At 42.9% G+C, this 15,348-nt stretch overlaps 2 protein-coding genes across 8 annotated transcripts in view; one reads left to right on the forward strand and one right to left on the reverse strand.

Annotated features, from left to right (window-relative positions):
- The window catches only part of KIF24 (kinesin family member 24), a 185,323-nt gene extending 184,155 nt beyond the window's left edge, over positions 1-1,168 (reverse strand). For 2 of the 3 annotated variants that reach the window (XM_033935505.1, XM_033935478.1), the window contains exon 1: positions 41-544. In XM_033935505.1, the coding sequence (XP_033791396.1) occupies positions 41-87 (47 nt within the window). In that variant the 5' untranslated portion in view covers positions 88-544. Of the gene's footprint in view, positions 1-40; positions 545-1,130 lie in introns of those variants that run through there. The other variant, XM_033935497.1, reaches the window with a different exon arrangement.
- NUDT2 (nudix hydrolase 2) lies at positions 247-14,998 on the forward strand. Of its 5 annotated transcripts, none has more exons than XM_033935523.1 (4): positions 247-357; positions 5,666-5,836; positions 8,365-8,541; positions 13,079-14,998. In XM_033935523.1, exons 3-4 carry the CDS (start codon positions 8,406-8,408, stop codon positions 13,390-13,392), a joined length of 450 nt encoding a protein of 149 aa, XP_033791414.1. In that variant the 5' UTR covers positions 247-357; positions 5,666-5,836; positions 8,365-8,405; the 3' UTR covers positions 13,393-14,998. The 5 variants fall into 5 exon arrangements, with proteins under 5 accessions (XP_033791414.1, XP_033791439.1, XP_033791405.1 ...); XM_033935548.1 differs by lacking the exon at positions 247-357 and adding an exon at positions 488-683 and having other exon boundaries at positions 5,666-5,717; XM_033935514.1 differs by lacking the exon at positions 247-357 and adding an exon at positions 499-683.
- Positions 14,999-15,348: the final 350 nt, after the last annotated feature.

Here is a 15,348-nt window from a genome sequence, read left to right on the forward strand (position 1 = left end):
GGCGTTAAAGTACAACCACCGCCCGCGCTCAGTGTCTTACCCCCGGTCAGCTTCGGCTCCCCAGCCCGCCGCCGCCACCGTCACCATGTCAACAAACGCCAATCCACAGAGGCAACAGCGGCCCCGTCCGCCGCCCGTGGAGGGGAGGGCCCCGGTCTCCTTGGCAACCTCGCAGAGCTGTTTCAAACGCACGCGCCGCGGCTCGCGCCGGGCCGCCAGGCGGCCAATCGGAGCTTTGATAACAGGCACGTCCTTTCATCACAGACCAATCGGCGCCCGAAGGACGTTAAGAGATGCTGGGAGGGGGGGGGGCGTGGAGGAGAGAGCGAAGTTGTAACTGTGGCCCCCGGCGAAAATGTAAGGAGTTGGGACGTAGCTTGCTGGTTTGGGGATTTTCGACGCCGCGCGAGAAATCTCTCGAAACATGTTTTTTTTTTTTCCTATTCCCAACAACTCAGAAAACAAAAAAATACGTTCGGCGTAACTTCCGCCAGTAGTAGCACCGAAGCGTAAAAGTGTAGTCAAATTTCGCGGGAACGTAGCGTCCCATCTTCCAGCTATCGCGAGACTATTCCCGCCCACTGTTAAAGAGCTTTGAGCAGGTTGCTGATTGGTCGGCTGGGCTGTCAGTAGGCCGCGCTCTCTCTAGTTAGACGCGAGCATGCTAGGGTGGCTTTAGACAGGTAAAAAGTGTGTCCCTGAAAATCTGTAGCTTTGCAGCTGAGAAGAAGTGAAGTTGCAAAGCTTCCAGCCGGGTACTGGGGTCGTGGCTTCTCAGTTGCGAGGGTGACGGCTCGTAATTAGTAATGGTCGGATTTACCTTTAAGCTAAATATGCTACAGTTTAGGGCCTCACACAAGTTCAGAATTTTTTGGGCTATCTGAAATGCTCGAGAGGTGGGAATTACTTTCATCTGTAATTTTAAGCATAAATTTTCTGTTTTCAGGCCTATCAGTTTTCTGATTTTTGCAAACAAGCTCATTACCCGCTATTTTAAGTTCTTGTAAACCGTGTCGAGCTCCATTCTCATGGAGATGATGCGGTATATAAACTTAAGGTTTAGATTAGATTATTACTTAAAAGTGATCCAAATTACTAATTTTGTTAGTGTAATATGTAGGAAAAAATACCTTTTTATTGGTCTAACAGGGTTTCTTTTATAAAGCTGCGCAGCAAACACTCTTGAGGTTCATTAATTCCCTATGGATGTCGGAGCAATCACCGCAGCAGCAGCCACTAGCATGGCTTTATAAAGGGGGGGGGGATTAATGTAGCTTATGATTAGCTTTTGAAGGTAACCCCTTCTTCCTATAGGCACTGGTGCTATGGGTGTCTGAGCACCCTCAATGTTTTTGGGACCTCGCATGGCTTCTGAAAGCTAATTGAGGTCCAGAAATCTTTTCCCCTTCCAACCAGCGGCTACCAATGGGGTGCTCCAAGGCTAGTGTCACAGACCTCTTCTGGCAGCAGCGTTCGCAATTCGCTGCTTTCGTTAGCTTCGGGTCTTCCTCTCTGCCGGGTCCCGCCTACTTCTTGTTTCTGCAAGGCAGGGAAGAAGGCCCGAATCTGACAAGAGCAGCAAATTGTGAAAAAGAGGGGAGCAGAGGGGAAGAGAATTGCTGCACTGGACTGGGGAGAGGGAGGGAAAGGATTGAAGGAAGGAAAGGAGATGTCAGAGGGGAGAAGGAGGGAGAGATGCAAGGGCATGGAAGGATGGGAAGGAGACACGCCAGACCAAGAGGAAAGGAAGGAGAGTTGATGCCAGGGCATGGAGGAGAAGGGATAGATGGAAAGAAAGGAGAGAGATGCTAGGGCATGGGGGAAGGGAAGGAGACAGATGCTAATCAAGAGAAAAAGAAGGAGATGCCAGCCCATGGAGGGAGAGGAAGAGATGGAAGGAGAGGAGAAAGATGCAAGAGTATAGGAGAGGGGGTGGAGACAGAGCAAAATGGAGAGGGAGTGAAGCTGAAATGAGTCGTATACAGAAGAGAGAACGGGCACAGGATAGACAGTTTAAGGAAGGGACATAGGAAGAGTGGAACTGAGAGATAGGGCAGACAGTGGATGGAAGGGGCAGAGAGAGAGAGGTCGGACAGTGGATGGAGTGGACAGCAAAAGAGGGCAGATAGTGGATGGAAACATAGAAACAAGATAGCAGATAAAAGCCAAATGGCCCATCCAATCTGCCCATCTGCAGTAACCCTTACCTATTTTATTTATTTTATTTATTCAGTTTTATATACCGTTCTCCCAAGAGAGCTCAGAACGGTTTACATGGGTTTATTCAGGTACTCGAGCATTTTTCCCTGCCTGTCCCAGCAGGCTCACAATCTATCTAATATACCTGGGGCAATGGGGGATTAAGTGACTTGCCCAGGGTCACAAGGAGCAGCGTGGGTTTGAACCCACAACCCCAGGGTGCTGAGGCTGTAGCTTTAACCACTGCGCCACACTCTTCCTCTCTCTAATTATCCCATGTGCCTACCCCAGGCTTTCTTGAATTCAGACAGTCTCTCTCCACCACCTCTTCTGGGAGACTTTCACGCATCTACCACCCTTTATGCAAAAAAGTTTTTTCTTAATTACTCCTGAGCAGAGAGAGAGAGGGCAGATAGTAAATGGAAGGGACAATGAAAGAGGACAGAGATTGGATAAAAGGGACAGATGCTGCATGGAAGGGAGAGAGAGGACAGACCAGAGACAATGGATAGAAAGAAGAGAGTGAAGAGAAGATGATTAAAGCAGAAACAACAAAAGGTAGAAAAATTTTTTTGTTGTTTTAGAATAAAATAGTATTGTAGTTGTTTTGATACACATTTATAAACAGAAAATGGAAATAAGGTAATCTTTTTATTGTCCTAATTTTAATACATTTTTTACTAACTTTTGGACAGGATACTGTAACAGCACTATACTGTACTGACCTGAAGAATGAGGTCTTGGCTTCTGAAAGCTAATTGAAAAATGGATTATTCCAATAAAATAGTATTTTCTTATTTTCCATTTTTGTTTTATTTGTATTTGTTAATTTGGAATGTGGTGATTATTTGTCATTTGCTGATTGTCAGTTTTTTTCAAATTTACATCTGTTGTCTTTATATTTTGCACAGGTAGTTTCTATGGTGTTTCACTGTGCAGATTCTGGCTTCTTGGTAGTTCAGTTTAACTTTTTGTCTACATATTTCTATTTTTAGTTTGTGATTACTTATTCCATACTGGGCGAGGGTATATCTGTTCTGTATGTATGAAAAGGACATTGTTTTCGGTTAGCATTGACTGTGCAGGATTGATCTGTATTAATCTGGCTTGTTTAGTTTTACAATATTGATGTTCTATGCTCACTGCAATGTTTAAGATGCTGCCTTTTCCTAGGTTCACCCTTGTTGTATGACTCGTGGATTATTACTAAATATATATATTTTTTATATAGGGGAGGGGGCGTTAAAATATAATCTGCTCCTGGTGTCAAATATACCAGGTAGACCATTGTCTTCAAAATCATCTTTTCCAGAGGGCCCTGGCATGGCAGCCATTTTCACAGGCCTTGAAGCTTTCCATCTGCTGCGATATGCCTCCCTCTGATGCAACTTCCTGTTTCCACCCGGGTAGATTGTGGCAGAGGAAAAGCTTTGGGGCAGTGCTGGCAGCCTGTGAGAATGGCTGCTGTGCCAGAACTCCTATGAAAAAGAAGATTTTGACTTTTTGGAAGGTTTGGAGAGATGGGGAAGAGATGCCTGGACTGCAGAGCCTCCTGGAGCTGTTTTAAGTTAGCACAGGGGTGGGGATGGATGAGAGGGGAAATGTTGAACGGGGGTGAGGGAAGATGTTGCACTACAAAAGGCAGAGAGGGAGAAATATTACACTGGGAGGGATGAGAGATGACTCAAGGAAGGGAGAGATGTCAGATTCCAGAGAAGGGTGATGGAAGAAGGGAGAGAAAGATGCCAGACAAGGGAGTGGAAGGGAAGGAGAGGCAAGAGGAAGGAGAGGCGAGAGATGCCAGTCTGCGGGAAGAAGAGGAGAAAAATGCCAGATCATAGGGAGAGGGGCGATGGCTGTGGAAGGGAAGAAAGAGAGAGAAGAAATGCTTATGGATAGATGGGAATGGGGAGAAGAGGGAGGAGATGGTACACATGAATGGAAGGGAAGACATATATTTTGAGAAGAAAGCAGAAAAATGTAAGAAAGTTGAATATTAAAAGTTAATGCCAAATATGGATCTAGGACAGAAAGTGAAGAAGGAGAGAAAAACAGCAAATGGATAAGAAGGCCCTGGAAATAGTTAAGAAGAAAGTGCAATCAGAAACTGGGCAAAGATGATTAGAAAATTAAAATCACCAAACAAAGGTAGGGAAAATTTTACTTTCAATTTAGTGTGTCAGTTTTGAGAATTTATATCTGTTCTCTATAGTTTGCATTGTTCAGGAATAAATTATTTTCTCTTTCTCTGGTGTTGTACTGCATGTAGAATCTGGCATCTTAGGGTTTCGTTTGTGTTTATTAGTACTTTTAGTTTGTGGTCCTGTATTTGCATAGGGGTTATCTGTATTATGCATGTGTGACCAAGGCCAGGCGTTCTGGTAAGAATGAATGTTGAGAAGCATAGTGTAGTTTAATTTGGTGGTTAACCATTATGTATTGTTAGTAAGATTATATTGTGTATTATATTTATGTAGCTTAGGGTCTCACCATGTCTAAATCTGGCACTGGTCATAGTTGTTCCTAGGCAGGTCTTCTGAAAAATGAATAGAAAAAATGGCATTACAATTAGTACTATTATTATGGGGGCGGGGTCTAGAGCAGAGCTCCTGTGTTGGCTCCTATGCTGCTTCCTCAGACCAGAAGGGGGTTATCTTTGAAAGCTAATCATAAACTACATTAACCCTCCCCCTTTATGAAGCCGTGTTAGGCTATTTTTTTTTTATCACCAGTTGCGGTGGAATTAGCTCCGACGTTGCAAGCAATAAAAAAGCTTAACATGGCTTCATAAAATGGTGGGGGGTAAGTTAGTTCAGTAAAAGAGGTATTGTTTTTTCCTTTGTTTTTGTTTTATTTCTACATATTACTTTTTTAAAGAATGGACTAACGCAGCCACCGCATCATTTCACTCAAGATGGAAAATACCATATAATTTTGTCAGCATATACATAAAAATAGTTTTTATTCTATACAGTAAGGCTTTGAAAACTACTTAGTTCGCCAAACACTTTGGTAATTAATCCTTTTAAGATCCAATTAATATGTTTCTCTCAGCTTAATCTAACTATTGGAAACAGTCGAGCATTCTTAGATTGAAGTCTAGGTATATAAAACCAAATATATATATATATATATATATATATATATATATATATATGTATTGAGATAGATATATATGCAAAAATAATTCAACAAATTCCATTTACGTATTGTTTCTAGGATATACGATATGGTGTAACTTAACAAGGAGCCTCCAAGCTTTATGTAGCTTAGGGTCTCACCTTGTCTAAATCTGGCACTGGTCATAGTTGTTCCTAGGCAGGTCTTCAGTCTCTAGGGCAGGGTTAGCTTTTTGGTGGGTTCTAGTCAAGGAAGGATGTACATTGAGCTTTGTATTGTATACGAATGTGCAGATAGTGATTGATTAGATAAATAATATACATTTATTTTAAACTCCCACATACAGGATCTGTATGGTACTCACTGCCAAGAAAAACTGCCAGAGGTGGAAGAAGAAGGTAGGCAGCTGTTGCTCACTGGCTCCTCCTATGAACAAGAGGACAGTGCTCAAGGGTTAGAGGGAAGAGCAGACGGATCTCTGCAGATAATGGTGGCTGCGGTTTTCCTTCTGTAGCAGGTAACTTGGGGCAAAATCTGTTTTGCGATCTATTGAATTTATTCATCTGAGAGAGCCTGTCCTAAACATTTCGACCTTAGACATGTGCCTAGTTTGCCTTAACACTGCCCTATTTACCTCTTGCCCTTTGCAGCCTAAGGGTCCCCATTCCAGTGATCTATTGACCTTGCCTGAAATGGTGCAACCTTATGTGTTTGTTTGTATTTAGCAGCTCAGTGTGTCTTATAGTTAGGTACACTAAAGTTTTACAATCTAGGATGGTGCCTGAGGCAACAGAGAGTTAAGTGACTACAAGCACGAGAGTTGCCTAGTTGTCGCCCGCACTACTAGGCTGCTCCTTCATTCCACGCTTACTGGAGATTTTGAAAGTTGGCAGAAATGGTGTGGGCAACAAGCACAAAATGATCAGGTAGGTTGGTGTAGAGAGGTGAGGAGGATAAAGCACAAGAGAGGAGTAGGCAAGAGAAGATATGAGACATAGAGGCTGGTGGATGTGGAGCGAGAAGTCATGTCAAATAGATAGGAGACCCTAACAAGAGAATTAGAAAAAAAGTAGAGAAAAGCAGAATAGACACTGGGGCCAATCTTATATAATAAAACCCTGAGCGCACATGCGCACTCCTACCTGCGTGATCCGTAGGTCCGTGGCAGGTAGGAGTGCACATGCGCGCTTAGGGTTCTATTAGCTTGGGACAACGGCCCCACACTCGTGGACCCCAAGGTAATGTTCTGCAGGTCTGGCCAGCTCTCTTAAACTCCCTGGCCGAAGTTATTTTTAAGTTCAAAGCCGCCGCCGCGGCTCCTCTCAAGGCTTCTGACACGGGCGGGTATCGTGAGAGGAGCTTTAAACTTAAAAATAACTCCGGTAAATAACTAAGGGAGCCATTTTAACTGCGTGATGCTGGGAAGGGAAAGGAAGGGACAGGGGAGGGGGAATGCTGCTGCTGCACAGGGACATCCTACTGGGGCTGGCTGCGAGCAGCCTGTTTTGATCGCTGCCTCTTGATGACTGGCTGCTGCTTCGAGGGAGGGAGGGGGTTCACGGCTCGGGACCACTGCCTGCTTCTGCTGCTTTGGGGCTCGAGGAGGAGATGGGGCTCAGGACCACTGGTGCTTCTGGGCAGGAGGGAGGGAATTAAGATCTGGTAGTCACTCCTTATACAGTACTATCTTGTACAGTAACTTAGGCAACCAGAAAAACAGTCATTCGGCATCCACCAATCCCCGTGGGTGACGGATAACTGAGATTCACTGTATAGCTACTCATGTTTAGAATAAGTTCTACCTTTATGGTGATAAGACAGAGAGGAAAGTCTGGATCAATCGGTCCACATGAAAGGCCACACAAAGTGCCCTTTGGTGTGGTCCACAGTCCAATAGCCCTTTAAGGGCTGAAGAGATGGCCCAAGGTGAAGTGAGCGGAGCATGTCAGCAGTGGCGATCCAATGCAGTGAGGAGGGGCAAAATGGCTGGCCCTTTCTTGCTCACCCTGCTGGAAGCCCTCTCTGGGACAAAAGATGGTGTCCAGTGGCCCTTTATGGGCTGAAGAGATGGCCCAAGGTGAAGTGGGTGTAGCTTGTCAACAACATTGACCTGGTGCAATGAGGAGGGACAAAATGCCTGGCTCCTTCCTCCTCACCCTGCTGAAAGCCCTCTGGGCTCTTAGGCCCAGATTCACTAAAGATAGAGATTGGCTATTGGCCAATTCTCTGGCCAATTTTCAAACAGCGATTGATTCACTATCAAGTTTGCATGCAAATGATTTCTACGGAGGTGCATATCATTTGCATGCAAACTCACCGACTCAATCGCTCAGTGAGTGATTGAGTCAGTGCAGAGCCAAGAACATAAGAATTGCCATCTCCGGATCAGACCCTGGGTCCATCAAGTCTGGTGATCCGCACATGTGGAGGCCCTGCCAGGTATACCCTGGCAAGTTTTAGTCCCCATATCACTGTATGCTTCTCAAGAGAGATGTGCATCTAATTTACTCTTACCCGTATCACTCTATGCCACTCTTAAAGAGATGTGCATCTAATTTACCCTTACAGTAGTATCAGAAGAAGCAGCCTGCTGTCGGCTTTTGCCAGGGGTTTGTTTTTTTTTCATTTTTTAAAAATGGCACAGATATTTTGCGTGTATTACACATGCAAAATATCTTCTAATAAAAAAATGAAAAAAGCCCCCCCCCCCCCCCCCCGACAAAGCACCCCGCCCACTCCCTTCTGCCATCAGACGCTCCCCCCCCCCCCCCCCGTATGCGAATATGGCAGTCAGCATTCAAAAACAGCATTTCTGTATTCACCGTATATTCTTGGAACCTATTCTGCACTCTCTTTCAACTCACAGAATGCTTGTTTCAGGATGCATCCCAGAATGCATCTGCTTTGGATGTTAAGATTTGTCCTTGGTACTAAAAGGTCTGTTCTTGGTGTTGGGCTATGAAAAATAGTTGAGACATATTGCCGCATATAAGAAGTCTATTCTGATCTGTGTTTTGTTTTTTCTTCTGATTTTTGTACCTCCAGCATTCACATCCATCCTTCAAGATTAAATAAGCAGCTGGGAAATGTCTGTGAGAGCATGTGGTTTGATCATCTTCAGGAGACTACTGCCTGACGTTTCTGCTCAGAAGGCAGCTAACAACATTGAATTTCTTCTGCTGCAGACATCGTATGGCATTCATCACTGGACTCCTCCCAAAGGTAATACATTAGCGCATCTTGATTTCTTGCTTGTACATACTGTGTCCCTCTATTATTTAGTAGCTTCATCGCATGTCCCCTAGTCATTATTTTATAGACCTCTAACATATCACCCCTGAGCCGTCTCTTCTCCAAGCTGAAGAGCCCTAACCACTTTAGCTTTTTCTTATAGGGAAGTCGTTCCATCCCTTTTATCATTTTTGATGCCTTTCTCTGTAACTTTTCTAATTCCGCTATATCTTTTTTGAGATATGGCGACCAGAACTGCACACAGTATTCAAGGTGCAGACGTACCATAGAGCAATACAAGGGCATTATAAAATCCTTTATTTTCCATTCCTTACCTGATAATTCCTAACATTCTATTTGCTTTCTTAGCTGCCGCCACACATTGAGCTGAGAATTTCAACGTATCCTCAACAATGACACCTAGATCCTTTTCCTGGGCAGTGACTCCTAACGCAGAACCCAGCATCACTTAGCTATAGTTCAGGATCCTCTTTCCCACATGCATCACTTTGCACTTACTCACATTAAACATCATCTGGCATTTTGGCACCCAGTTATCCAGTCTCACAAGGTCCACTTGCAAATTTTCACAATCATCTTGCGATTTAAAAACTTTGAGCAACTTTGTGTCATCAGCAAATTTACCCCCCCCCCCACCCCCACCCCACACTTTTTTTTTTTTTTTTTTTTTACAAAACTACAAACACATTTTTTAGTGCTGGCTAGCACGCTGAATGTTCGCGCTGCTCTCCTTTTGCTCTGTCAGGATTGGTTTTCCGAGCTATAAGGAAGGGAGTTCATGGCCAATTTGCTCTTCATGTTTGTCCTGCTGCTTTGTTATGAAGAATACTGGCTAACCAGGAAGCTTACCATCCTGTATATAACAGAGCTCAGCCTTTATGTTCTCTGTCTCCACCTGCTGGTGGATGGTATCTGCTGTAACTAAAAGAGAGAAAATTATCAGATAAGACATAATTTTTCCTTAGAGACACTGCCACAAGGGAAGGTTTTATTTTTATCAATATCTAAATGAAAATAAGAAATCAACAGAATTGTGTATTTAAAAAAAAAAAAAAAAACAAAACCCAACAACTTTACAGTTGTCCTAATGTCTTTATTGGGTTTACTTTTAGTATTTTTTTTGCCTTCTGAGTAGTGAGATAATTTATTTGCCCAGTGGAAGATGTGCTGATTTGCTTAGAAAAATAGTAGATAGAAATCATTGTTTCATTTGCTGTTTGAGTCTCCTCATTCTTTCTTCAAGAGATGGATGCAGCCTTCGTGTAGAAATATTCCAAAGATACATTTGATGGTTTTATTCTGTCACAACTCTTCTGGTTGTACTCCTGTGCATAAGGCATCCTGCTCAGATCCTATTGCCTTATTGTCCTCTGATCCAGTACATGAACTGGCTCATTCCTTTGTCCTCTCAAGAATCACTTCTCTATAGTGTTGAGGGCCTATAAGATCCTTTTGATATTCAGCTACCCTCTGCGAAACTTGAAGAGGATGGATCTACAGGAATTAATTCTATCCCTTCACCACCAAGAAATGAGTCCCCATAAGGAATAAGCAGTGGATTTTCCCAAGTCCATTTTAATAATGGTTTATGGACTATTCTTTAAGGAAATTATCCAAACCTTGTTTTTTAAATCCTGCTAAGCTAACTGCTTGCACCACATTCTCTGGCAACGAATATCAGACTGTAATTACACGTCGAGTAAAAAAAAAAAAATTCCTTCCAGTTTGTTTTAAATTTGCTACTTAGTAGCTTCATTGCATGCCCCCTAGTCCTAGTATTTTTGGAAAGATTCACATCTACCCTTTCCACTCACCTCAGTATTTTATAGACCTTTATCATATCTCCCCCAAGCTGTCTCTTCATAGTAGAAGAGTCCTAGCCACTTAAGCTTTTCCTCATAGAGAAGTTGTCCCATCCCCTTTATCATTTTTATTGCCCTACTCTGTACCTTTTTTTTTAATTTTTTTTTTTGTAATTTTTTATTCATTTTCAAATTTTACATGAAGTGTACAAAATATTGAATTACAAGTAATGAATACACAATATCACTTTTATATCTAATACATAATATTCTAAACATATTTTTATCCCCTCTCCCTCCCCCACCCTTCAAGTATTTTCCAATCATCCACGGGGTTGGAGGGGATGTGCACAGATGGATCAAGCACTGGTTGTCGGGTAGACTGCAAAGGGTCGGAGTGAAGGGCCAATATTCTGAATGGCAGGGAGTCACGAGCGGTGTGCCACAGGGATCGGTGCTGGGGCCGTTACTCTTCAACATATTTATCAATGACCTGGAAAAGGAGGCAAAGTGCGAGGTTATAAAATTTGCAGACGATACCAAACTGTGCGGTAGAGTTAGGTCCAGGGAGGAGTGTGAGGACCTGCAAAGGGACCTGGACAAGCTGGAAGACTGGGCAAACAAATGGCAAATGCGCTTTAACGTGGAAAAATGCAAGGTCATGCATATAGGGAAAAAGAACCCGTTGTTCAACTACAAATTGGGGGGGGCATTGTTGGGAGACAGCAGACTTGAGAGAGACTTGGGTGTACTGGTGGATGCATCACTGAAGCCATCTGCACAGTGCGCAGCAGCCTCGAAAAAAGCCAACAGGATGCTGGGCATCATAAAGAGGGGCATAACAACCAGGACGCGGGAAGTCATCATGCCATTGTATCGAGCGATGGTGCGTCCACATCTGGAATACTGCGTTCAGTACTGGTCGCCGCACCTCAAGAAGGACATGGCGGTACTTGAGAGAGTCCAAAGGAGAGCAACGAAACTGGTAAAGGGGCTGGAACACTGCCCATACGCCGAGAGATTAGATAGGCTGGGGCTCTTCTCTCTGGAAAAAAGGAGGCTCAGGGGAGATATGATAGAGACCTTCAAGATCATGAGGGGCATAGAGAGGGTGGATAGGGACAGATTCTTCAGACTGAAGGGGACAACAAGTACGAGGGGGCATTCGGAGAAACTGAAGGGAGATAGGTTCAAAACAAATGCAAGGAAGTTTTTTTTCACCCAAAGGGTCGTGGACACATGGAATGCGCTACCGGAGGAAGTGATCAGGCAGAGTACGGTACAGGGATTCAAACAGGGATTGGACGGATTCCTGAGGGATAAAGGGATCGTGGGATACTGAGAGAGATGCTGGGATGTAACACAGGTATAGAAAGCTAACCAGGTAATAAGTATAGAAACCCAACAGGTCGTACATGTGCAAGACCGGAGGGTTAGGACTACGATGGGAAGATAGGACTTAAATGAGAAACCAAGGTGGCAAGGGAGCCCCTTCTGGTGATGCAGACAGGTCGTGACCTGTTTGGGCCGCCGCGGGAGCGGACTGCCGGGCAGGATGGACCTATGGTCTGACCCGGCGGAGGCACTGCTTATGTTCTTATGTTCTTATCCATTACATATTGTATATCATATTATAGCATGTTGTGTAAAAATTATTTTCACTACCCATCCCTCCATGTGTGTCACAAAGAAGATATTGAAAGAAGAAGAGAAATCCTACTATTCATTCATTACAATATAATAAAAAATAAAATAAAAAAATCTGTACCTTTTCTAATTCCTCTATATCTTTTTGAGATGCGGCAACCAGAATTGCACACAGTATTCAAGGTGGCGGCCAGACTATAGAGTTTTCCACTTCTTTCCTGATAATTCTTAACATTCTATTGGGTTTCTTAGCCTCCGCTGCACACTGAGCAGAGGGTTTCAAAGTATCTTCAATGATGACACCTAGATCCTTTTCCTGGGCAGTGACTCTAATGTGGAACCCTGAATTGTGTACCTATAGTCTGGGTTTTTGTGTCCCACAAGCATCACTTTGCACTTGCTCAGATTAAATGTCATCTGCCATTTTGATGCTCAGCCTCTCAATCTCGCAAGGTCTATTTGCCATTTTTCACTGTCCTCTTGTGATTTAACAACTTTGTCATCAGCAATAGCCAATTACAGCAGTAAAAATATTCAAATAACAGTACAAAGTATGGTGTAGTGTGCTATATTACAATGTTAACACAATAATATACACTTCTCCTTCTGTATTCGTGGGGGATAGTGGCAGAGCCAGACCACGAATATCTTCTCGTCTGGCTCTGATCCCTCCCGCCTTCCCCCCGGCATCCCGGCCGTACCTAGTGGTCTAGCAGGCTTTCCGGGCAGGAGCAATCTCCCTACGTTCCTGCCCCGTGCAGATCGCCAACACTAATTTAAAGAAAGTTGCACATGAGTTCAGAAAGATGCTTGAATATTATCTTAGCTAGGGTAGGAGTGGATAAACATATTTTGCTGTAGATTTGCAGCTAGTGTCTTTCCTTGTGTGTGTGACTGCCAAGTTAGTTACTTCCAATAAGGCCTTGTTGAAGTCAAAGTTTTCATCTGCTTCCTGAAGTAGAGATTGTCTTGTGTTAAAGACTTTCAGGGAATGCATTCATTAGTGTGTCGGATTGTTAACCTGACATTTATTCTAAGCTCTATTTTGCCTCTTGCAGGTCATGTGGATTACGGAGAAGATGACCTGACGACAGCCCTACGTGAGACAGAAGAGGAAGCAGGACTTCAAGCTAGTCAGTTCACCGTCATTAAAGAGTTCCAGAAGGAATTGTCTTATCCTGTTAAGGACAAACCCAAAACGGTCATATATTGGCTGGCAGAAATGAAAGATGCTACTGCTGAAATAAAGCTGTCCCATGAGCACCAGGCCTTTTCCTGGCTGAAGCTTCCAGAGGCTTGTAAGCTTTCTGGGTATCCACAAATGCAGGAAGTGCTGAAAGAGGCATATGAGTTCATTTGTACCAAACTATGAACTCCTTGGCATAGAAAATTACAACCTTGTGAGGAACGGGCTCAATGAATTCCTGTATAACTAACGTTCATTTTTAAAATAAAGTTCTCAGCAAGAATACTGCAAAACTACCTCTGCAAAAATAAGTTTTTAGGTTTACAAATTTTTTTTTTTTTGCTTATTTTCTTGCCATGTTTAGGTTCTATATCCGAGAGAGAAGTAATGTTACAGGAGAAAGAAGGGATAAAACCACCGAGGAGGAAGATTTGTGGCAGTAGAGTAGGCAAGCACTGGATGGATCAGTTAGTTTTCAGCTGCCAACATGGTTTATGCTTCTAATATCAAAGCACTAAACTAGTTGAACTGCTGAGACAGAACCTGAGAAACAGTGGATTATTTCAATGATTCTACGGTCTTTGTAGAAGAGTTCCAGGTCTTCCAAGCCAAAGTGATAAGCTATTGGTTACAGTGGAAGTGATTGCACAGAGGGCTTGGCTCTGCTTTTCTTTGCTATATGAGCAGGGCTTAATGCCCTTAATTATTTTTTTGCTTTTTAGTCACAGGCTTGAAGGGTGCTGAGGAGCCCATCCAGCAATTGGAGACCATTGGAATGGGGAATCTTCTGACAGGGACCAAGAAATGACATGGCAGAATGGGAAAGGGGCAGTTAGAAAAGCTAACTCGATAGCGACAGATTAATATGTAGTTATCTTTTTTGTTTAAAAAAAATAATGGCCTTTGAAGGTATGTTAGCAAAAGTCTGCTTTAATGACCCTGCAGGCTAAACCATTATAATGATAGAATATTAAGAACAATACTAACTATAGACTTTTCCTAAAGGAAATAAAAACCATGTTCCAGAGAACAACAAGCTTTTATTAGTTATGACAGGGGTTGCCATCCAACATATAACCAACAATTGGAAAAATCACAGCAACCTTAGTTATACATTTTGGTGGAATTCATTATGCCATATATTTAAAATGGAACGAGCAATAGCAGCACAGCCTTTATAACTAACTTTATAAAAATTTGGGGGCCATTGACAAAATATTGTACTGAATAGTCATCACTTCTTCTCTTTTTCTTTTTCGGCACACTAAAAAGGGGGGGGATTTGGAAATAATTTTACATAATATGTTATAATATGATATATAATTTGTGTGTATTTTATTGAAAATAAGATGAAGAGTGGGTGGTAAGGGGGGATATTGATGTACTAGATTTTTATGTATAGATAAAGTGATATTGTGGAATATTTTAGTGTAATATACTCTTTTGTGCACTTGTTGTTCAATTTGAAAACGAATAAAGAATTGTTAAAAAAAAAAACAACCATGTTATTTAGAAAATATGTCAAGCTGTGTTAACCCAATGACTGCCCTGTATTAGATTGAAAATGTAATTCAATGGAAATGTCCAGATATTTCTTAATTGTAATCCGCCTAGAACTGAAGGTTAAGGCGGACTAGAAGTCAACAAATGTAATGTAAACTGTAAATATATAATTTGCATCCTCAAAAAATCCCCCTTGTCCAACAAGAGCTGCAGAGCAGACCTTGGGCGCTTCCCATCAAACTCATCGTACAAAAAAAAAAAAAAAAATCTGTAACAGCAACATAAAACCTTGGCATATTATGAATTAATATAAAGACCTAAGAAAAAGTCATTTAGAAGTAGAATTCATAACTAGAATAAGGCAGCACCATAAGTATTGCAGTGGGCTCTGGAACATCCATACACTTCCCCCTCCCCATTCGCAGTTTTCACACTTGCGATTTCAGATTTGCGATTTTTTTTAGTTTAGCACATTCCCGCCTCTCTAGCCTTCCTCCCGGCATCCCAGCCTTACCTGGTGGTCTAGCAGGTTTTCGGGGCAGGAGCGATCTTCCTACGCTCCTGCCCCATGTAGATCACCAATAGGAAATGGCTGCCGTGAGTTCCCGTCGTCGCGAGAGTCTACGGGAACTCACGGCA

This window comes from Geotrypetes seraphini, chromosome 1 (assembly GCF_902459505.1).
Source record: "Geotrypetes seraphini chromosome 1, aGeoSer1.1, whole genome shotgun sequence".
Classification (NCBI taxonomy): domain Eukaryota; kingdom Metazoa; phylum Chordata; class Amphibia; order Gymnophiona; family Dermophiidae; genus Geotrypetes; species Geotrypetes seraphini.

Excerpts from the sequence above, each read along its gene's own strand:
- NUDT2 (XM_033935523.1), top strand. The coding sequence starts at position 8,406 with ATGTCTGTGAGAGCATGTGGTTTGATCATCTTCAGGAGACTACTGCCT. Across the intron at positions 8,542-13,078 it reads TCACTGGACTCCTCCCAAAG|GTCATGTGGATTACGGAGAA; the intron begins GTAATACATTAG and ends TGCCTCTTGCAG.